This window comes from Pituophis catenifer, unplaced genomic scaffold (genome assembly GCF_029215685.1).
Source record: "Pituophis catenifer annectens isolate HBS135680 unplaced genomic scaffold, rPitCat1.0.hap2 SCAF_1, whole genome shotgun sequence".
NCBI classification, from domain to species: domain Eukaryota; kingdom Metazoa; phylum Chordata; class Lepidosauria; order Squamata; family Colubridae; genus Pituophis; species Pituophis catenifer.
The window spans coordinates 333,641,531-333,664,422 of NW_027256881.1; the positions used below are offsets into that span (position 1 = coordinate 333,641,531).

General features: G+C 42.9%; 1 protein-coding gene across 1 annotated transcript in view; it reads left to right on the plus strand.

The window, feature by feature from the left end:
* Nucleotides 1-21,628, plus strand: part of CNN2 (calponin 2) — a 38,519-nt gene extending 16,891 nt beyond the window's left edge. The window contains exons 2-7 of the mRNA XM_070931776.1: nt 7,451-7,572; nt 8,896-8,962; nt 13,024-13,161; nt 15,379-15,495; nt 17,106-17,252; nt 18,854-21,628. Of these exons, the coding sequence (XP_070787877.1) occupies nt 7,451-7,572; nt 8,896-8,962; nt 13,024-13,161; nt 15,379-15,495; nt 17,106-17,252; nt 18,854-19,111 (849 nt within the window). The 3' untranslated portion in view covers nt 19,112-21,628. The remainder of the gene's footprint in view (nt 1-7,450; nt 7,573-8,895; nt 8,963-13,023; nt 13,162-15,378; nt 15,496-17,105; nt 17,253-18,853) is intronic.
* Nucleotides 21,629-22,892: the final 1,264 nt, after the last annotated feature.

Here is a 22,892-nt window from a genome sequence, read left to right on the forward strand (position 1 = left end):
GATGACTTTTCTTTAATTTTAAAATATTCCACTGCTATTATACTTAGGCAGGTTTTCTGAGATTCTATGACAGGTAGTCTTTGACTTAGGACCTAATTGAGTCCGAAATTATGATTGTTAAGTCATGGTGGTCATTAAGCAGGTCACCATTTGACCACACCCAATTTCTGACCTTTTTTAGCGCAGTTAAGTGAACACTATGGTCATCAAACACACCCATTATACCCAATGGGCATTTTTTTCCCGGCAAAACCCACCGAAAACCATGGTTGCCAGACTGCAATATGCTGCAAATGACCATGAATCAAGTCAGTTGCCAAGCACCCAAAATGTAATCCTCTCCCTCTCTTTCACTCTCTCTCTCCCCCTCCCTCCCTCCCTCTCCGCACATGCATGTGGCTGTTGGAATTTTGAAAATGGGTCATAAAAAGCTCTGCGGAGGTCTGTCGTAGCTTTGAGTGGTTGCTAAGTGATGGGTCATTAAGTGAGGACTACATGTAGACCCTGTCTTCCTGATTTTATTATTCTGTATTCTGCATTTAGAACTTTGGAGAATAGGCTTGTTGTTATAGAAATGGGCTTGTACACATACTGTTGCGTAAAAGCAAAAAGTTGTGGGTATAATATTGTTATCTTCTATTGTGCTAAATAGAGTTGGAAATTGGTGCCTTTTGCTTTCCTTTTTTCCCTTTGTATTATATCTCTTTTCCCTCCCCCTTTTCTTAGTTTTCTACTACTTTTTTTTCTTTGTATTTTATACTTTGATAAACTAATAAAAATCTAATTAAAAAAAGAACTTTGGAGAATAAATCTTACCCTCCTTCTGTGTCTTCATTTCAGGAAACTGCCATATCCTCCTTTAGACTTTTCTCTTTAAGGCTAAACACTCCCAGTTCCTTTCAGTCTGTCTTCATATTTACAGCCGTTGCATCATAGAACCTACTTCTAGTATCCTGATTATTCTTGCCCATCTCTTATCCTATTCCACTTTCTCCGAATTTCTTAAAGGATGGTGCTTAGAACTCAACACAATTCGAGTAGTCCTTGACTTATGACCACAATTGAGCTCAAAACCTCTGTTGCTAAGCATGACAGTTGTTAAGTATTCTTTTGCCCCATTTTAACAACCTTTCTTGTCACTGTTGTTATGTGAATTACTGCAGTTCTTAAGTTAGTGACACGGTTGTTAAGTGAATCTGGCTTTTCCCGTTGACTTTGCTTGTCAAAAGAGTACAACAAGTGATCACATGATCCTGGGATACCACAGCCATCATAAATACACGTCAGTGGTCAAGCCTTCAAATTTTGATTACGTGATCATGGAGATGCTGCAAGAGTCGCAAGTGTGAAAAAAGGTCAAAAGTTACTTTTTTCAATGCCGTTATAACTTTGACAGTCACTAAATGAATGGGTTGTAAGTTGAGGACTATTTGTACTTCAATAAACTGGTGGAATTGAATTGAATTGCTGTTCAGAGATTTTTATCCTATCCTACACTTTTGTTTTGAGTTCTGTTTTCTGCATGAACAACCTTGAATTCATATCTGTTGTGGCCCGTCAGCGGCCTGTGCAGATTGTAGCTGATTCCGACAACGAGGAGGCTGGTGTGCTGCGCCAGCAGCCTGTGCAGCTGGCACTCGAGTCGGACAGTGAGGAGGCTGGAGAAGATGTGGTGCCAGAGGCAGGGATTCAGCCAGGGCCTTCAGAACCTCCAGAAGCTCCTTTAAGTGAAGAGGACGAAGAGGAGGAGCCTCTTCTCAGTGCACGGGCACGCAGAGCTGCCAAAAGGCAGGAGTGGCTCCTCAGGAGGAGGTCTCCTCGAGAGTAAGGCTTGGGGCTAATTGGCTACTCCCTTAGCCTATTTAAGGAGGAACGCTGCTTGCAGCAAGCTGTAGGGAACAACTTTAGTTCAATCTCCTTCGCGTCTGGATTCTCTGCAAAATTGTTTCTGGGCTTTCTGCCACCTCTAGTAAGACTGTGATTACCTTTTTTTAGAATTCTGGTATTCTGTTAAGACAGTTTATTAACAGCTTTTGGTTGATAAAGACTAAGTTATTTGAGTAAAATAAGCTTTGTATAGAGTTTGTGTGTGCTGCGTTCTTTGGGGTCCATAGCTGGGGCAGAACAATATCTTTAAAACTACATTCTGTTATTTTTGGCCCATGTTCATAGACGGTTATTGTTTTGGAATGGAATGGAATGGAATTTTTATTGATTTAATTATTTAACCATATCAAAACTAGAAAACTAATACCCTGTTTCCCCCCAAATAAGACATCCCCTGATAATAAGCCCAATCGGGCTTTGGAGCGCATGGCAACAAGGCCAAGCACTTATTTCAGGGTTCAAAAAAAATATAAGACAGGTGCAAACAAATACAACATATTCATAGTAAGTTGTCATCCGTACGATTAACCTCAATCTGTTCCAAATCCTCTTCAAAATGGCCTTTGATATAAAGAGTGGAGTCTTACTATAGGCAGCTTCATTCCCTACAAAACGTAAGATTTCTCGCGTCTGCCCCAGTTTTTAATCTAATAATCCTTTTCTGTGGAGCAGAGTTTGCAGTCCAATGTCTTGAATAGCTGGTGCTTCACAAATGCACAGTCTTTCTTCAAATGGGACTCCATGAAACCTCCTATGCAGGGGTGGGTTCTACTTACCTTTACTACCGGTTCGCAATGGGGCCGCGCACGCACTTGCTTCGCTCGCTCATGTGCTCTTCTGCGCATGCGCAGAAGCGTTCTAATGACGTCGAGGTCGGTGGGCGGAGCCTCCCACCGATTTTACTACCGGTTCTATAGAACCGGTGCGAACCAGGGGCAACACAACACTGCGTCCCGGGTCTTACCGTGGAGTCTAGTTGTTTGAAAGGAGCTCTGGAGAAAGAACTTCTGAGATGTTGAGGCGTATCGGTTGTTAAATATTTTTCTAACCGGGGAGCTGCTTTCTCGGTCCAGTCAGACACTTCAAGGACTTGGCATAATTAAGTGCCGCACTATCATCTTGGGCAGCCACATCAATGAGGCTTTGTTTGAAAGCTTCCTTGGCCTTTAGATCTGATTGGACCGTGAACTGGATGGAGAATCCACATTGTGAGATGACATTTGAAAGTTGGGCGGCCACAGTGCCAGGAAGCGTGTTATGCAACGGCTCTTCAAAGCACAGCTTGGGTAATCTATCTGGGTCCATAGATAGGATCTTCAGCCAGTAATTGAATAATTACTAAATTGCTTTGTGTACAAGGTATACTCAGCTCTGTCCTTAATGATGCAGCTGGGGTAGACTAATCCACCCCCAAGATATATTTCAGAAAAATTCTATGAAGGAGGCATTTATATATCCCTACAGTTCTGTAGCATATGTGATCATTTGGGCTCTTTTGCTTATATACCTTTATGATTGGAATTAGAGACCCCCAGTGGTGAAATGTAAAATTTGTTACTACCGGTTCTGTGGGTGTGGCTTGGTGGGGGGGCGGTGTAATGTGATTGGGTGGGTATGGCCATTTTTTTTTTTTTTACTTTTAAAAGCATTTTTTCTACAACCTCTTTGGGCGAAGAGGTTGTAGAAAAAATGCTTTTAAAAGGCTCTGATGATCCCAGCTGAGCCGCGCGATCACCAGAGGATTTTTTTTTAACTTTTAAAAGCATTTTTAAAAAAAATGCTTTTAAAAGTAAAAAAAAAAGCCTCTGATGATTGCGCGGCTCAGCTGGACATGGGGGTGGTGATGCAGGGATTTTTGCTACCGGTTCTCCGAACCACCTGCCTCCATCACTACCAGATCAGGCGATCTGGTCTGAACTGGGAGCATTTCACCCTTGGAGACTCTGAGTAATTTTGGTTGGTGAGCTGCCTTACTGTGTTGGCACTGGCTATATAGCCCTTAAATAACTCCTCTTAAAATGTAGGAGCCAGCAACCTGCTGCTTAAAAACAAGTCCTAAGTATACAGTAGATAAAACTTAACTTGATGTAGCCGTTCCCTATCCAGGCTCCATCCAGTCTTCCCAAAAACAACTATAGCATCTTAGTTTTGAACCTACTATTGTTTTGTGGGGCCCTTGGTACTCTCTGAGCTTGGTTGGTTTACTTGCAGGTGTTTCATTACCCAAACTAGGTAACATCAATTATCCAAACTAGGTAACTCTCTTTAGATACTGAGCTGAATAAATGTATTGGTAAAGCGGCCACCACATTTTCCAGACTTACAAAGAGAGTATGGCTTAATAAGAAGTTGACGGAACATACGAAGATCCAGGTCTATAGAGCCTGCGTCCTGAGCACACTCTTGTACTGCAGTGAGTCTTGGACTCTCTATGCACGGCAGGAGAGAAAGTTGAACACCTTTCATATTCAGACCCCCAGGGGGAGGGCCTTCTCTGTGGGGGCACCTACCCTCTGGAATCAGCTGCCCCCGGAGATAAGGAGGATCCAAGACCTCGGTGCCTTCCGCCGTGCCCTTAAAACTTTCTTTTTTCAGCAAGCCGGGCTGGTTTAACATATTTTTTTAATATTTTTTAATTTTTAATTGGTCTGTTATCTTAAATTGGGGCCAAATTAATATATATCCTTTTAACTGTTTTTAATGTTTATATTGTATGTTTTTATCTGGCTGTACACCGCCCTGAGTCCCTCGGGAGAAGGTGCGGTATATAAATTCAAGATAAAATAAATAAAATGAATAAAATATGCGCTGTCTCTGACAAATTCTTGGCATCACCTGGCAGGACAAAGTTCCAAATAGTGCAGTCTTGGAACGTGCTGGAATTTCTAGCATGTATACACTATTGAAACAGCGACGTCTACGCTGGCTGGGGCATGTTGTGAGAATGGCTGAGGGTTAGATTCTGAAAAATCTCCTGTATGAGGAATTAGTGCAGGGAAAGCACCTCAGAGGGAGACCACAGCTGCGATATAAGGGTATCTGCAAGAGGGACCTAAAGGCCCTAAGAATGGACATTAACAACTGGGAAACCTTGACCTCCGATCGTTCAGCTTGGAGGCTAAAGATGGCCTCCAAGATGGCCTTCTCCAATTCGAAGAGACACTTGTTCGGCAGGCTGAGGCAAAGAGGCAGTCCCGTAACCAGCGAAATCTGGGGGCTGGGCAGGGGACAGAATGTATCTGCCCTCAGTGTGGAAGGGATTGCCACTCTCAAATTGGCCTTTTTAGTCACACTAGATGCTGTTTTAGGACCTCTTTCCAGAGCACGATACCATAGTCTCTTGAGACTGAAGGATGCCAATGAATGAATGAAACATCATCATCCTAGCACTGATGATGTTACCTAGTTTTGGGTGATGAAACATCTGGAAGAAAACAGCCCAGTTCAGGGAGCATCAAGGGCTCCACAATTCAATTCTGAGCTACAAATATTCTCTTCCGTCGATACTTTTGAATTTTACTTTCAGCTTCTATTGATTCATTGATTGTATGCCTTCCAGTCTCTGTTGATTCTTAGTGACAACATAGATAGATTTTTCTCCTTGATTTAACTTCTAAGGCAGGGACCCCCAACCTTTTGGGCACCAGGGACTGATTCCGTGGACAAAGGTTTTTCCGTGGATCGGAGGGGTGGTGGTTTATATGCTACCTGCATCCCGTGGATGGGGCTTCGCTTGTTTGTGTGGCTGCTGGCATGCCATGGACCAGGGGTTGAGGACCTCTGTTTTAGGGTACTTGTTATGCCATCTAATTTTGTGTAACCTACAAATTTGATAAGACTTGAATTCCTTCACTTCTTCATCCAAGTACTGTAATTAATGAAGATTTTGAAGCATATAGGGTCCAGGTTGCACTCAGTTCCTCCTTCCAATTTGGTAAGGAATTATTGATTTGTACTCTTTGAATAGTGTATGAGTGAGCTATATATATCTAACCAGACCACATCTGCACCAATCAAAATATCATGGAATACTTTGTCAGATTAAGGTATATTACACCTATAGCATTCCTACAGTCTACTAAGAGAGTTCCAATTGCATATTTGGGTTTAGCAGTTGCAATTGATGAATCCAATTTACACTGGAATAGTCTTCATATATAAATATAGATCTGCTTCTGAATTACTATAAATCAGGAACCCTTTCACCCTAATTGAATTGTGCACACTGTTTAGTACCTGACATTCATATATCCTCATGCAAATTATTTTAAAATCTTCTGATGTAAAGCCCCATCTACAAGTGTTCCTCGACTTAACGACCATAATTGAGCCCGGAATTACACTCAAAAGTTGTGCTGGTTGCTAAGACAGCAACCATATGACCAAGCCCAATTTTACAATCTTTTTTGCGGCAGTCATTAAGCAAACTCTGTGGTTGTTAAACAAAAAGCGGTTGTTAAGCTAATCCATTGTCTGAAATAAATGCTGGTTTCTGGCAAAAAAAAACCCCCGCATGAATTGAGGTCACTAGGATGATGCAAACAACAGTAAATGTAGGCCAGTTGCCAACATCCAAAACTCAAATCACATGACTGCAAGGGGGGGAGTCATCGGAACTTTGAATCTGGGTCATAGATTCACCTGGGGAGGCATAACTTTGAATAGACGTTAAGTGACTGGTCATAAGCCAAGATGACTCTCATTCCTTCCTCTCAGGTGGTATGAATCTTCTCAGTTGATTCTTCTTCTTCCTAATCCCACTATCCTTGCCATCCAGTGGTGGGATTCTACCGGTTCAGACCGGTTTGGGCGAACCGTTAGCTCTGACTTTCAGCCATGAGCGAACCTGTTCTCTCTTTCTTTGAAGTGGGCCTGGCCACCCGCCCCTGTGTTATACTCACCTCTATTACTGCTTCTGAAGCCCAGCTGATCTGGGCGGCAGAGTGGATTGCTGCTCCTCAGCTGTTTTCCTTGCTCTCAGCAAAATGGAACTTCAATGTTTTTACAAGCTGCGCATGCAGTGTGTGTCTGGCGCATGCACACTCAGCGAACCAGTTGTTAAACCGGTAGGATCCCACCCCTGTTGCCATCCATAGCTCGACAAGTAATCAAGATGAATACAGGTAGTCCTTGACTTACAACAATTCGTATAGTGACCGTTCAAAGTTACAATCATGACAGTTTTTCATATTTAAGACCATTGCAGCAGCCACATGGTCACATGATCAAAATTCAAATTCTTGGCAACTGGCTCATATTTAAGATGGATGCCATGTCCTGGGGTCACGTGATCACCTTTTGTGACCATCTGACGAGCAAAGTCAGTGGGGAAGCCAGATTCGTTTTAACAGTTGTGTGGTTGACTTAACAATTGTAGTGAATCTTTTAGCAACGGCGGCAAGAGAAGTCGTAAAATGGGGGCAAAACTCATTTAACAACTGTCTTGCTTAACAACAGAAATATTGGCGCTCCATTGTGGTCGTAAGTTGAGGATTACCTGTAACACATTCCCAGCTTCATGCATAAAGCTTTCTTTTCAAACTGGATCTGTTTCTCTTTTCAGCTTGCCCAGAAATATGATCCACAGAAGGAAGCAGAGTTACGGGTATGGATAGAAAACCTCACCGGGAGGCAGATTGGCCCCGATTTCCAGAAGGGGCTGAAAGACGGCGTCATACTTTGCGAGTAAGTAGGCCGATGAAGAGAAACTTGTACCTTGAAGCATCGTTCCTGCTCTTATTCCATAACCTCTTCCAGGATCAGGGGTGAAATGCTCCTGGTTCGGACTGGATCAGGTGATCCGGGAGTGATTGTGGCAGATGGTTTGGAGAACCGGTAGCAATGGCGGTGTGAGGCTCCACCCACCGCCTGGGTGTCGTTACTTCCTGGCTTTAACCAGGAAGTAATGTGTTTTTTACCCTCTGCGCATGTGCAGAAGATTTTGCGCATGCACAGAGAGTCTGCGTGTGCATGTGACATGAGTGAAGCAAGCGTGCGTGGCGCGTGCACTTCCAAACTGTAAGGTGTCAGGTTTCGATGTCGTCCCAAATAAAATAAATTGCATTTCCAAACAGATAGTCTTTGAAGAAATCTTTCATTTTATTAAGCATGACAACCTGTCCCCGATCGTGGCGTAGCCAACTCTGACTTCCTGACCCCAAACCTTCCCTTTCCGTTCCCCAATTCTCTGCATCTCATTGGCCTTCTTCCAAATCACTCTCCCCATATCTACTACTTAAGCTCCCATCTCATCTCCTAGGGATATTATCTTCAGGGAAAATAAGTAGGTGAGAAGTCAAGCGTCCTCTTGCCAGCTGCCCCCTCTTCTCCTTCTTATGTCAGCACTAGAGTAAATGCAGGTTGAAGTGCTGACATAAGGAAGGTAAGTAGATTTCACCCCTGTCCAGGATGTGTTATAAGAAGTTATATTCTTTTTAGGAAGAGCCAGTGAGCTCCAGAAATGATTTATGGAGACAGGGTGAGGCCTGGAATGCTTAAAGGGTTGTGTGGCATTTGGTTATGAGATGGTGAAAGACCTAATGTTTCGTATGATGCAAAAATAATTTACAGAGCCTAATGATTTTGTTTTGTTTTTGTTTCTGGTGTTGCTTCATTTCTTTTTTTTTTTTCCACTCTCATCTGCTTTCGCTTGGCTTCATCCCATCGCTGCACCAATTTACTTATTTATTTGTTGTACAGAAGCACATTCTGCAAATGTGCACATTTTTCTTTTACTTTTTCTTATCTGTCCTTTTTTTAAAAAAAATAAGTAGTTGGCCTATACAATGTCACTTTTGTGCGTTTCATTTCTTCATTCTTGCTTGTAAAATTTGGGAGCGAAATGGATTTTGGAACATAAATTGCCTTCTCTAAGTTTGCGCATACATTGGAAAGAATTCATTCTACGGACGTTAGCGCAAACAGGGTTTTCATTCCCACTGTGATAACGGCAGGTGGGTTTAAAAACTGCATTAAATCTAACTGAAGCTGTGTGTTTTTACTCTCCAGATTAATAAACAAACTACAGCCTGGTTCAATTAAGAAAATCAACACCTCCTCTCTCAACTGGCATCAGGTAAATAAATACATCCTTGCAGTGACGGGAAATTAAATTGCAATGATGATTTTTTTTTTAAAAAAAAAAATGGGATGCAAGCCATGATTAAGCAACCATGTGTCGAGTCAGAACATGTTTTCCGTGTTTGCACATGTAATGTAATATATTGTAATGCTGACTTAACATTAAAGAGTCCTGGGATGTAATAGACCAGTAATGGCTAACCTTTTTGCCGTCATGTGCCAAAAGCAGGGGGAGCACAGTGGGGTCGCGCGTGCGCATGCCCACACCCAAAATTCAATGCGCGTGTGACACACACACCCACTCACCCTGCTTTTGGCACATGGTGGGCCCAGTAGGCCCATTTTTCACCCTCGTGAGGCTCCAGAGGCTTTCTTGGAGGCTGGGGAGGGCAAAAACAGCCTTCCCCACACTCCTGGAGGGCCTTCGGAGGTCGGAAACAACCCGTTTCCCGACTTCCGGTGGGACCGGAAGGCTCAAAAATCAGCTGGCTGGAACGCAGATGCGCGCTGGAGCTGAGCTAGGGCAACGCTCGCGTGCCCACAGATATGGCTCCACGTGCCACCTATGGCACCCGTGCTGTAGGTTCACCATCATGGTAATAGACCCTGCCTGATAAAGCTGGCTTCCAAGGAGATTCCAGTTTCTCAGGGTTTGAGTTGCCTATTATAGGAAGTCCTCAACTTATGACCAGAATTGGGACCAGAATTTCCATCATTAAGCAAAGCGATGGTTAAGTTAGTGGCACTAACTTAATTTTACAACCTTCCTTTCCACGACTGGTAAGCAAATCACTGCAATTGTTAAGTGAACCATGCGATTATTAAACGAACCCGGCTTCTCCCATTGACTTTTCTTGTGGGAAGGATGTGCAAATAGTGATTTTCTCATGATCCTGGGACGCTTCAACCATCATTAAATTCAAGCTAAGTTTCCAAGTGCCCAAATTTAAATCCTGTGAACCTTGGCGATGCTGCAACGGTTGTAAGTGCGAGGACTGGTCATAAGTCATCTTTTTCAGTGCCGTTGTAATTTTGAACGGTCCCTAAACAAATGGGTGTAAGTCAAGGACTACCTATAGTTAATTTTAAATGGAACTTCCAAGAGTAAGCGCAATCTATCACTGAATAACCAAAATCCTGGAAACCAGGAATGGGGAAGGAGCCAATTCAGCCTTCGTGCTGTGCTTGAAAATTTGCAGGGAACTGGACTAGGAACAGAACTCTGAACTGGATGTATCTGTAGATTGCTCAGCCAAGTTGCCTAGATTCTTGAATTTGGCCTGTCAGAGAAGGAAAGTTGTATTTTGGGAAGCAGTGTCCCTGCCAAATCTTTTAAGATTACTGTGTGTGTCTCTGTGGTTCCTTGTGCTATTTTGTAAGCAAGAGCCGAAAAAGAATGCCTGGGCGTGGGCTGAACCGGTCTGCCCAGCTGGTTTTGCTGGTCATGGAGGGACCAGGATTAGCCGCCTGAGGATGCTTTTGAAAATCCCACTTTTGAAAATCTTGTTCAATGGTCAGGCAGCCTTCTGGGTTTTTTTTTTTTTTAATGGGCATTTCCGCCGAGCTAGACATTTGTTTTTGACTATTTGTTTTGTTGAGTGAGATCAGCTTTAGTGGAAGGTGATACAGCGGCTTTCTCCAAACAGGTGTGCTGTTTTGTTTTGGGACTGCAGAACCGCTAAGGGAATGTTGCTGTTGGGAATGCTTTCAACAATTCTGGGGGTGCCAGGTCAGAGAAGGTTGCGATAACAGCCACTGAACTCTAAACCTCGTTTTACCCAGTGGTTAATCCTTATTTGTTTCCTTTGGGGTAGTTGCCTGAAAAAAAAAAAGTAGGCAGGGTTCACCCTGCATATTCAGAAGTAGCAAATTGACACAGCCAAGGTTTTTAACTTGCCCTAATTTGGAAACTCTATGGCAGAGATCTTCAAACTTGGCAGCTTTAAGACTTGTGGACTTCAACTCCCAGAATTCTCCAGCCAGCTATGCTGGCTGGAGAATTCTGGGAGTTGGAGTCCACAAGTCTTAAAGCTGCCAAGTTTGAAGACCCCTGTTCTATGGTGTAATTCAAACCATTACCCCTGGCGACTGACATGTTGCACACCTTACATTATGCTGGGCTGAAGAGACGACCCCATCAGGATCCATGCATCCGGATTCTGCTTGCAGACAGAAGTTCTCCCTGTCATCTGGACCATTTCCCACAGGGTGGATTTGATTTAAATCGAGTTGATTTAAATCACGATTTAAATCATGATTTAAATCCCTAGTAAAAAGGCTTGATTTAAATCAACTCGATTTAAATCATAATTTTTAAAGAGCAACTGTCATCTCTGCTACCCCTTTGACCCGCTGTTGACTCACCGATAGTCCCAGTGTTGCAGAAAATACAGCCTCCTGCTACATAACTAAGCTCCATTTCATGCTGAATAAACTAAATTATTTATGTATCTTAAATAGAAAACTATCTTACGATAGATTTTTAGCCCAAAATTTTTTTATTAAAAGAAATTCGATAAAAATCAAAAAAATCCGATTTAAATAAAAAAAATCTGATTTAAATCAAAAAATCAGATTTTTTTTTATTTTTTAAAAAAAATCATTGATTTTTATCCACCTTGATTTCCCATATTTTTAGAGGATTCTTTCCTACTTTCTTACAGCTACCAAGAGTTGCCTGAGCAATTCTGCATATATAGCATTAGCACTTAAATTTATATACTGCTTTATAGTGCTTTACAGACCTCTCTTAAGCAGTTTACAGAGTCAGCATATTGCCCCCAACAAACTGGGTCCTCATTTTACCCACCTTGGAAGGATGGAAGGCTGAGCCAACCTTGAGCCTGGTGAAATTTGAACTGCCAAATTGCAGGCAGCCGGCAGTCAGAGGAAGTAGACTGCAGTACTCTACTCTAACCACTGCGCCACTGTGGCTCATATAAAGAGCAACTGCATTGTGGTTTTGGAGGGGGGAACCGGGTGTGTGTGTGTGTGTGTGTTACGCACATTGGTTGCACATTAGGAGCCCTAGTGGCACAGTGGTTAAAATACACTATTGCGGGCAAACTCTATCCACAGCCTGGAGCTCAATCCTGATGGGGCTTAAGGTTGACTCAGCCTTCCATCTTTTCCGAGGTTGGTAAAAATGAGGCCCCAGATTGTTGGAGCCAATGTGCAAACAGTGCTTACATTGTAGTGTTGTGCAGTATATAAGTCTAAATGCTGTTGCTATTGCAACTGACCACAAAGCTATGGACGAATGAATTTCAAACAACATAAGGACTAGTCCAGCGGTCTGTTTTCACAGTGAACCATCAACTATCCAAGGACATCCATTATCTCCCAGCAGATGGCCTTCAGAGGCAGTTCTTCTATCGTCAAGGCTAACAGCCATTATCTCTTATGATTTCCTTGAATTTTTGTGGTGTAGCTAATTCCAAAGTTGAATTACATGTTATGCAAATAAGTATTTTCGTTTGTCTGTGCCAGGGACCTGCAACCTTAAAACACTCAAAGAGCCATTTGGACCCGTTACCCACAGAAAAGAAAACATTGGGAGCCACAAAACCTGGGTGGGCGTCGCCAACTCAATGTCACTCACTTTTACCAGTCACATGACCCATCCACCCCCTAGCCACGCCTACCCAGCCGATCACTAGGGCAGAGAACCGGTTAAAAAACACCAGGAACCACAAAACCCTTTTGACATCTCTCTCTTTCCCTCCCCGCCCCCTGTATCTCTCTACCTCTCTCCCCCTCTCTCTGTATCTCTCTTTCTCTGCCCCGGCCGCTTCTCCATCCCCCGTCATCGCCCTTACCTTCTCAGTCCAGGCGAGGAGTGACTGGGAGGGGAGGGCAAGGGGCGGGGCCAGCCACTGGTGGGATCACCCGACGGAGCCACAGCAGAGGGCCCAAAGAGCCACATTTGGCTCTGGAGCTGCAGGTTGCTGACACCCGGTCTATGCTGTCCCCTTTCCGAAAAGCAACTAAACTTTCTTGGTTTTTTGGAAATGTTCCGCTTCTCATCCAAGAAAACTGTCCCCTCTCTTCCAACAGCTGGAGAACCTCTCCAACTTCATCAAGTCCCTACTTAGTTATGGTTTGAAGCCTGTCGATCTGTTTGAGGCCAACGATCTCTACGAGAGTGGAAATATGACTCAAGTGCAGGTGTCGCTCCTTGCTCTGGCGGGCATGGTGAGTGAAAAGATCCTCTTGTCTCTGTGGAGGACAAACTGCCAGTTCTCCATCTTAACTCTGCAGGTGTACATAAAGTGACTGGCCTGCCTGTTGAGGCTGCTGTTGTCATTATCAGTGATGGAATTTGAATACCGTGTGGGCAGAACGCCAAGTTTGTAATAGTAATTGTGTGGATGCATCAAGACAAGGGCATGTCAAGAGGAGAGGAGGCTTAATGAGCCGTGGTGGCGCAGTGGTTAGAATGCAGTACTGCAGGCTACTTCTGCTGACTGCCGGCTGTCTGCAATTTGGCAGTTCGACTCTCACCGGGCTCAAGGTTGACTCAGCCTTTCGTCCTTCCGAGGTGGGTAAAATGAGGACCCAGATTGTTAGGGGCAATATCAGTGGTGAAATACAAATTTTTTTACTACCGGTTCTATGGGCGTGGCTTGGTGGGCATGGCAGGGGAAGGATATTGCAAAATCCCCATTCCCTCCCCACTCCTGGGGGAAGGATGATGCAAAATCTCCATTCACTCCCCACTCTGGTTCCAGCCAGAGGTGGCATTTGCCGGTTCTCCGAACTACTCAAAATTTCTGCTACCGGTTCTCTAGAACCTGTCAGAATCTGCTGGATTTCACCCCTGGGCAATATGCTGACTCTGTAAACTGCTTAGAGACGGCTGTAAAGCACTATGAAGCAGTATATAAGTCTAAGTGCTATTGCTATTAACTCCTTCTATATTCCAATTCATTTTTCCAAATGTAGCCCATTGTTTTCTCCCCCCCCCCCTTGCAGCCACCTGAGACTAAATTTAGGAGACAGAGAAGGTGTATGCCGAACCTCAACCCCAAATGAGCCATTGTAAGGGGTAACATTTTTTTTTTAAAGGGCTCTATTCTGGGTCACATGACCAGGAAAATTGGTATACTGCTTCTCTCCTAGGAATACATTGGGGAATTCTTTTAATGGATGTCTTCTCCACAGCCATTGGCTGTGCCTGCCCTATTTTCAGACTCGTTCTTTCTTTTGCCACATTCTCTCACACCAAATTTGGTTTCCAGTTCTTCTTTTTGGAAAGTTATTATGGAGGGCAGGGGTGAAATGCTCCCGGTTCGGACCGGATCGCCTGATCCGGTAGCGATGGAGGCGGGTGGTTCGGAGAACCGGTAGCAAAAATCCCTGCCCTCCCCCCCCCCCAATGCCTAGAGCTGCACAATCATCAGAGGCTTTTTTTTTTTAACTTTTAAAAGCATTTTTTCTACAACCTCTTCGGCTTTTAAAAGCAAAAAAAAAAGCCTTTGATGATTGCGTGGCTCAGCTGGGATTATCAAAGGCTTTTAAAAGCATTTTTTCTACAACCTCTGAAGAGGTTGTAGAAAAAATGCTTACAAAAGGCTCTGATGATCCCAGCTGAGTTGCCTGATCGGCAGAGGCTTTTTTTCTTTTAAATGCCTCTGACGATCAGGCAACTCAGCTGGGATCGTCAGGGCCTTTTGAAAGCATTTTTTTACAACCTCTTTGCCGAAGAGGTTGTAGAAAAAATGGTTTTAAAAGTTAAAAAAAAAATTGGCCACACCCACCCAGTCACATTACCACCACCATCACCAAGCCACACCCACAGAACCGGTAATAACAAATTTTAGATTTCACCACTGATGGAGGGTAAGAAAGATGACTTTGTTAGAGATGGGCCAGATTCATTACCAAAGTGATAAAGGGAAAACCTTTATCTTGTTTTAAGTCCAAAACAAATAGAAAGCATGCATAAATAGCTCAGACAGACACCTCCCTAATTCACATGTGTATAAGAGGGGGTCGGGGGGTGGAATACAGCACAATAAGACTGACAAGATTCAGTCATTAAAGCCACTTCCAATAAAAGTAGACTTCCTGTATCGTTGGCTCTTTGATCTAGCCATCTTGTCTTTATGACCTCCCTCCCTTTCAGATATCCCTGAGTGTGGGGATCTCCCCTGAAGAACGCTAGTTTTACAACGACTATCAACGATTTATCCAGAGTTGTGTTTCTGTTCTCCAGCATTCTGTGCTATTTCACAAAGCAGTTTAGTAAAGAGTTGACAGGAACAGTCACCAGAGTATGGAATTCAATCTGCTTTATGTACCGGTAGTTAAAATTTAGGATTGTTCTTAATTGTGAGAACTATGGAATTATTGGGAAGGACCTGAAACTTTTGTGCAGGAATAATTCGGGTTTCTTACCTTTTCTTGCAGGCGAAAACAAAAGGCATTGAAAGTGGGATGGATATCGGAGTGAAATATTCGGAGAAACAGGAGAGAGCCTTTAATGATGAAAAACTCAAGGCTGGACACTGTGTCATCGGTCTACAGGTAAGTTTGGTGACTTTGTGGCTCTTGATTTTGAAACCATGGGAGATCTAAGAGGGTGTAGCACATGGCCAAAAGACTAAACTGTGCAATCAGGAAATCCTGGTTTTGGGAACTTCTTCTATGGTAAAAATGCTTTCTTTGTCAATTTTTCCCCATTGTTTAGTAAGGCTGTGAAGCACCTCAGTTTTGAAGGCAAAACAGTCCTTTGAAGAGCATGCAAAATGTAGTGCCCATTTGCAATTCCTTAAAACCAAGTGCATCCTTGTTTATTTAATACTACCCTGTTTCCCCGAAAATAGGACCCAACAAGAAAATATGTCCTAGCATGATTTTTCAGGATGCTCGTAATATAAGCCCTAACCCCCCCCCAAATAAGCCCCAGTTAAGATTGTCAGCTAGATGGGTGTATCTAGTACCGTATTTCCCCCCAAATAAAATCTAACCAGAAAATAAGCCATAATGCATCTTTTGGAGCAAAAATTAATATAAGACCTGGTCTTATTTTCGGGGAAACATAGTATACATGTCCAAAGATTTGCTGAGCACTAATGAAGAAGAAGGAACAGGTTGTAGAAGAAGAGAAACAATTTTAGCAGCTTGAAAAACTGGTCATAGATGTCCATTCCTAAGCTAGATGACACCAGAATGAAGAAACATGTGTCATGGCATCATTGCACAAGCTCTGCTCTTTCACACGGAAGAATATAAGGGGCAGAAGAGTTTGCAGGATGATGCACATTTCAACCCTTGTCTTCCTCATGTAGACATCTATGAGCCAAGTGGATCATAGACATCCTGACGTCTACTGTAGATGTAGTGTATCAGGCATAGTAAACTTTGTTGCCAAAAAAAGCCAACACAGTTCTAGGCTGCATTAACAGAGGGATAGAATCAAGATCACGTGAAGTGTTAATACCACTTTATAATGCCTTGGTAAGGCCACACTTGGAATACTGCATCCAGTTTTGGTTGCTATGATGTAAAAAGAGACTTTAGGACAGTGTCAAATTCACGTCGTCATGGTGGCATCACAAGACATGTCAGAACTTTTTTCTCCTTTGCTAAACTGGGCATGGGCGTGGCCAGCGTGTGACGCATCCAGCCTGAGGTCTGGGAGTTTGACAGCCCTGCTTTAGAAAGAGTGCAGAGAAGAGAAACAAAGATGATTAGGGGTCTGGAGGCTAAAATATATAAAGAATGGTTGCTGGAATTGGATATGTCTAGTTTAATGAAAAGAAGGACTAGGGGAGACATGATAGCAGTGTTCCAATATCTCAGGGGCTGCCACAAAGAAGAGGGAGTCAAACTATTCTTCAAAGCACCTGAGGGCAAGACAAGAAGCAATGGGTGGAAACTAATCAAGGAGAGAAGCAAACTAGAACTAAGGAGAAATTTCCTGACAGTTAGAACAATTAATCGATGGAACAACTTGCCTCCAGAAGTTGTGAATGCTCCAACACTGGAAGTTTTAAAGAAGAGATTGAATAAACATTTGTTTGAAGTGGTGTAGAGTTTCCTGCCTAAGCAGGGGGTTGGACTAGAAGACCTCCAAGGTCCCATCCAACTCTGTTATTCTGTTAAGGCTTAATCAAGCTGCTATTTCTCTTCAGATGGGCACCAACAAGTGCGCTAGCCAGTCAGGAATGACCGCCTATGGAACCAGGAGGCATCTCTATGATCCCAAGAACCAGATACTACCTCCAATGGATCATTCCACCATCAGTTTGCAGATGGGTACCAATAAGTGTGCTAGCCAGGTAAGAACTCTTACAAAGTGTTTAAATCTTTGTTTAAACTTTTTGCTTTGCTTTAGCTTTTTAAAACTCTTATACTTTCAGTCTTCCAAGCCAAAAGAGGTTTTCCCCAAGATATACTGGTTTATTTACAGGATCCATGCTTACCGCAGAGATACAGCATCAGTAAATTACCCCCTTTTGGTAATCCTCGACAATATCTCAGCTTGGTCATTTCATGCAATAGGCCATGATTTAATTATGGTTTGTTGGATGAGCCAGTCAGGTAAACTCACACATTTGCAATGAGTCCTAATCCAAGGTTTAGAGACCATGTTTTGGCTTGGTTCAATATACAAACTCAATGTTTCTTTTTCAAATTAGCAAACTATTTACAATTTATTGGGTCAATTCTTCGTTTTCTTCATTTCTGCTGACACTAACTAGGACAATTGGGGAAGACATGAAAACCTGCCAGAAATAAGCATGGTATCTGACTCCAAACATCAATCAGGCAAGAATTTATAGACTAATCAGCCATGTTTCCAATCACTAATGACAAACCGCAATCTTTTCCCTCAGATAGTTCACTTGTAAGCCAAAAGTGAACCATATTACGGCTTTGCACTACAGATAAGCCAGCCATTTCTGTTCCAAATAAAATACAATCCAGGTTTCTGTCCCCTTGATGAAAGATCTCCCATAGCTGTGACATATTTTTTGTGTCAACCATTACAATTAGCTATATTAGATGCTTTTATTTAATTGTTTTAGTTGTTTCCAGTTATACCTTTTACCTTTACTGTGATAAACATTCCGTTAATTTCATTAATCCACCCCATTGATTGATTGATTGATTGATTGATTGATTGATTGATTGATGTGTTGGGGGGTGCACTGAGGGAGCTCAACCAATCTCATTGTGTGCACTGACAATAAAGATTTGAATTTGAACAATTAGATTCTGTAATAGCTTTATACCATATAGCAGGGGTCTCCAACCTTGGCAACTTTAAGACTTGTGGACTTCAACTTCCAGAATTCTGGGAGTTGAAGTCCACAAATCTTAAAGTTGCCAAGGTTGGAGACCCCTGCCATATAGTATCTATCTTGTTAACTCTCAAGGTTCTTTTTACCGCTATGTAGTCAAAATGGACTGTGATTAAAATTTACATATATAGATTTTGGTATAATGTGACATTTTTGGATTCTGCTGCTATTATATTATTATACTATAGTTATCCGTGGGACGGTGACATTGTTTGGTGGGGGGGGGGGCGTTCCTTCTTTTGAGAGTGGTGCATCGGAATTTCATTTCAATGTGTGCCATGAACCATGGTGGCGCAGTGGTTAGAGTGCAGTACTGCAGGGTACTTCTGCTGACTACCGGCTGCCTGCAATTTGGCAGTTCAAATCTCACCAGGCTGAAGGTTGACTCAGCCTTCCATCCTTCCGTGGTGGGTAAAATGAGGACCCAAATTGTTGGGGGAAATACGCTGACTCTGTAAATCGCTTAGAGAGGGTTGTAAAAGAACTGTAAAGCGGTATATAAATCTTAAGTGCTATTGCTATTGCGAATATAGGAAAACAACAATAAACATTATCTATTTTCTCTTCCCATTCAGGTGGGCATGACGGCTCCAGGAACCCGCCGGCACATCTATGATTCCAAGCTGGGCACAGACAAATGCGATGACAGCTCCATGTCCCTCCAAATGGGCTCTAATCAGGGTGCCAACCAGAGCGGGCAGGTGTTCGGTTTGGGCCGCCAAATCTACGACCCCAAGTATTGCCCCCAAGGCAACGCTGGGGTGGCGAGCAACGCAGCCCCCATTGAGGATCAGAACTCAGCCAACTATTATTATTATCAGGAGGACCAGTGAACTGGATGTATTCTTTCCCTTGCCCTGTTTTCTGTTCTTTTCCCAAACCATCGCTGGGCAATTCCTGGCAAAGTCCAGCAATTCTGCAATGTATGTATTTTTATTTTTTTTCAAAAGAAAAAAAAAAGAGTTGTCCAAGCTGCATTTCCCTTCTACCCCTCAAGGATAGGAACACACAAAAGTGTTTATCCTTTTTTTTTAGAAAGAGAGTAAAGCTGATCTTTAATGTTACAAGGGTTAGACAAAGAACGTGCGAACTTTCCCTGATGCCCAAACTTACCTCTAGAAACTGGAAAGAATAAAGATTGCTGTATTGATTTCACACTTCCAAAAAAAAAAAAAATCCACACTATCCTGAACGATTTATTTAAATTATACGTGTGCAGATGAAGAGGGTTGCCAAATTGAACCTGGTATGTCCAGAAAAAGGAAACCATTTCCAAAACCTGAAAATCATATTTTACAATTGTAGTTGGTCGCAATGCCGAGCTAGAATTTTTTTAAAACTATGGTTTGTCGAACAAGCCAGAGGTCACGGGAATCTTCCCAATGCTCCTACATCTGGCTTGTATAGCTTGCATTACCCTAGTGAAATTTGATGTGGTTGGAATTGGTGGGGTTTGTATACTGGTAGTCCTCGACTTATGACCATAACTGAGCCCAACATTTCTGTTGCTAAATGAGATTGTTATTTACTGAATTTTGCCCCATTTCACGACCTTTCTGGCCACCATTGTTAAGTAAATCACCACAGTTGTTAAGTTAGTAACACAATTGTAAAGTGAATCGGGTTTCTGCGTTGACTTCGCTTGTCAGTAAAAGGTGATCACGTGACCCCGAGACATTGCAACCTTCATAAATATGAGCCAATTGCCAAGCGTGCAAATTTGATCACGCGACCATGGCGATGCCACAGTGGTGATAAGTGTGAAAAACGGGCATAAAACACATTTTTCAGTGCTGCTGTGACTTTGAACAGTCACTAAATGAACCGTTGTAAGTCGAGGACTAACTGTAATGCCCCACCTCACCTGGAGCCTTAGCCTGCTTCTTCCAAATAACATCAGGAGGCGTTGAAGGAAAAATAAAACCACCTTCCCAACAACCAGATGTTTTCCTCACTTCCCATTCACCTCTGCACAGAATTTTTCCTGTTTTAATTTCCAACCAATCAGAATGGGTTGATACCAGGCTGGATGGACCAATAACAAGAGCTGAGATAAGGTACTTTCATTTCCCCACCTCCATAATAGCAATAGCACTTAGAATTATATACCGCTTCACAGGGCTTTTACAGCCCTCTAAGCCAGGGGTGTCAAACTCGATTTCATTGAGGGCCACATCAGGGTTGTGTTTGACCCCGGGGGGCTGGGGTGGGTGTGGCCAGTTTGACATCACTCGTGTCGGGGGCGCCTGTGGTGGCCCAAGTGCTCTACCAGTGAAAATGGGCTCCCGATCTCCGTTTCTGGCTGTGACAGCCTCCTGCATCCCTCTGCCAGGAAAAATGGAGCTCTGGAGGGCCACTCGCGGTCCTCCCGAGCTCCGTTTTCGCCAGCAGAGGTACCACGGGCTGGTCCTTCGCTGTTCCCAGGGCAGCCCCATGGGCCAGATCTAAGCACCCCGTGGGCCAGATGCAGCCCGTAGGCTGTGAGTTTGACACCCCTGCTCTAACCAGTTTACAGAGTCAGCATATTGGCCCCAACAATCTTGGTCTTCCGGAAATAGGTGGAAAGTTTATTCTTTCTTCCAAGCGCTCAAGGGGAATTACTCTGATGCCCTTTATGTATTTTAGGTGACCACATCTAGGCTACATAAATCCAGACCAAGGGTGAAATCCAGCAGGTTCTGGCGGAAATTTTGAGTAGTTCGGAGAACCGGCAAATATCACCTCTGGCTGGTCCCAGAGTGGGGTGGGAATGGAGATTTTGCAATATCCTTCCCCCAGGAATGGGGAGGGAATGGAGATTTTGCAGTATCCATCCCCTGCCATGCCCACCAAGCCATGCCCACCAAACCACGTCACGCCCACAGAACCGGTAGTAAAAAAATTTGGATTTCACCAGTGATCCAGACAACAGCTCACATGCTGGAAACTTAATTTTTGCTGCGATCCAACTGCTTTCTGGATTTGCAGCCCTGCAATTTGATTGCAAAGGTAAATTTGAGACCTTCGTGGCCGTAACAGAATCATGTAATGGATATTGATAGGTTTTTAATTCAAGCACCGAAATCTTCTTTGATAAACATTTCTATGCTATTAAAGAGAAATGGATTTGCTACCTTCACCAGCTTGATCACTATTGGGGATATGATACCCCTCAGTTCTCAGCCAGCTCAACTGAAAAATCCTGTGCTACTTGGGAAATCCATAAATTGCAGCCTAATAATCTAGACTGGAGGGAAATGGCGTGAAAGGTATAAAACTGAAATATTCTTTTGGGGGGGAGGATTGATAATTTGCCCAACAGAGAGTAGAAGCTTCATTACTTTTAAAGGTGTCCAACCTTGGCCACTTTTAAGATTCATGGACTTCAACTCCCAGAATTCTCCAGTCTACATGAGGAATTCCATGACTGGGGAATTCTGGGAGTTGAAGTCCACAAGTCTTAAAATGGCCAAGGTTGGATAACCCTGATTACCTTAAACTAGTTTAGTGAGCAAACTAATGCTTTTCTTTCCAGAATATTTCCATAATTCTGTGTAGACCCTTGGCATGTTTTCATTCTCACCTTCATTCCCTCCCTCTTTGGAATCTGTATCAGATTTTTAATCCAAGGTGATGAAGTGTAGAAAGTAGATGCTAGTTAGGATCATATTTTTTTTACTTATGGCACTTAAGTTTCAAAGAATTTTGTGATTTAATTCACCGTTTCTCAACCGTGGCAACTTTAAGATGTCTGGACTTCAACTCCCAGAATTCCCCAGCCAGCCAAGTTGCTAAACTGGCTGTGGAATTCTGGGAGTTGAAGTCCAGACATCTTAAAGTTGCTAAACTGGCTGGGGAATTCTGGGAGTTGAAGTCCAGACATCTTAAAGTTGCTATGCTTGAGAAACATTGGTTTAATTCATTCTTGATCTACTGTTACAAAAAGGAGTTTGAACCCAGATGAAACCTCTCTCCATTGTCTGATAGTTATATCGAATCTGTTCGCCTTTCTGCAAGTAAATGATTGACCACTTTTTCAGAAGCTAGCTACTTGTTGATGTCACAGGGGTGATGCTGGATTAGAATTTTTTTTTACTGTTTTTTATACTGGAAAACTAACAATGTGTAGAAATCTGTCTTCATCATTTTTAAGATATGATTCTGCAAGGGTCACTGTTACTCAAGCTACATCCATAGGGATGTAGAGATTTCATGTTGCAAGGATGGGGGTATCTAACCTATAGAGGACTAGGAGCTTGAAAAAAAGCCTTCAGAAGTCAAATCCTATTTTTCTCCTCTGGCCCCTCCTCAGTTTGATAGGGCTTAATATTCCTTTTTTGTTTTCCTGCTGCTATACAACGGATCAAGGGACCATGACCAAAATAAAGCTTTTAAGTCTAGGTACCTGCATACTACATAAAGGTCTTAGGGACTAGATACTTAGGGACTAATATATTTAAACATCATTGCTTTTTCAGACATTGGATAGTTGCCTTAATTTTTTTATATGCTGGGGAAAAAAAGAAATCATGATTTCTTTGCCATGCTGGCTTTCTTAGCAGAAATGAATGTTTCATTACCGTATTAGGTAACACTATCCATGCTGCCTAGCATGGATGATGTTACTTAGTAGGG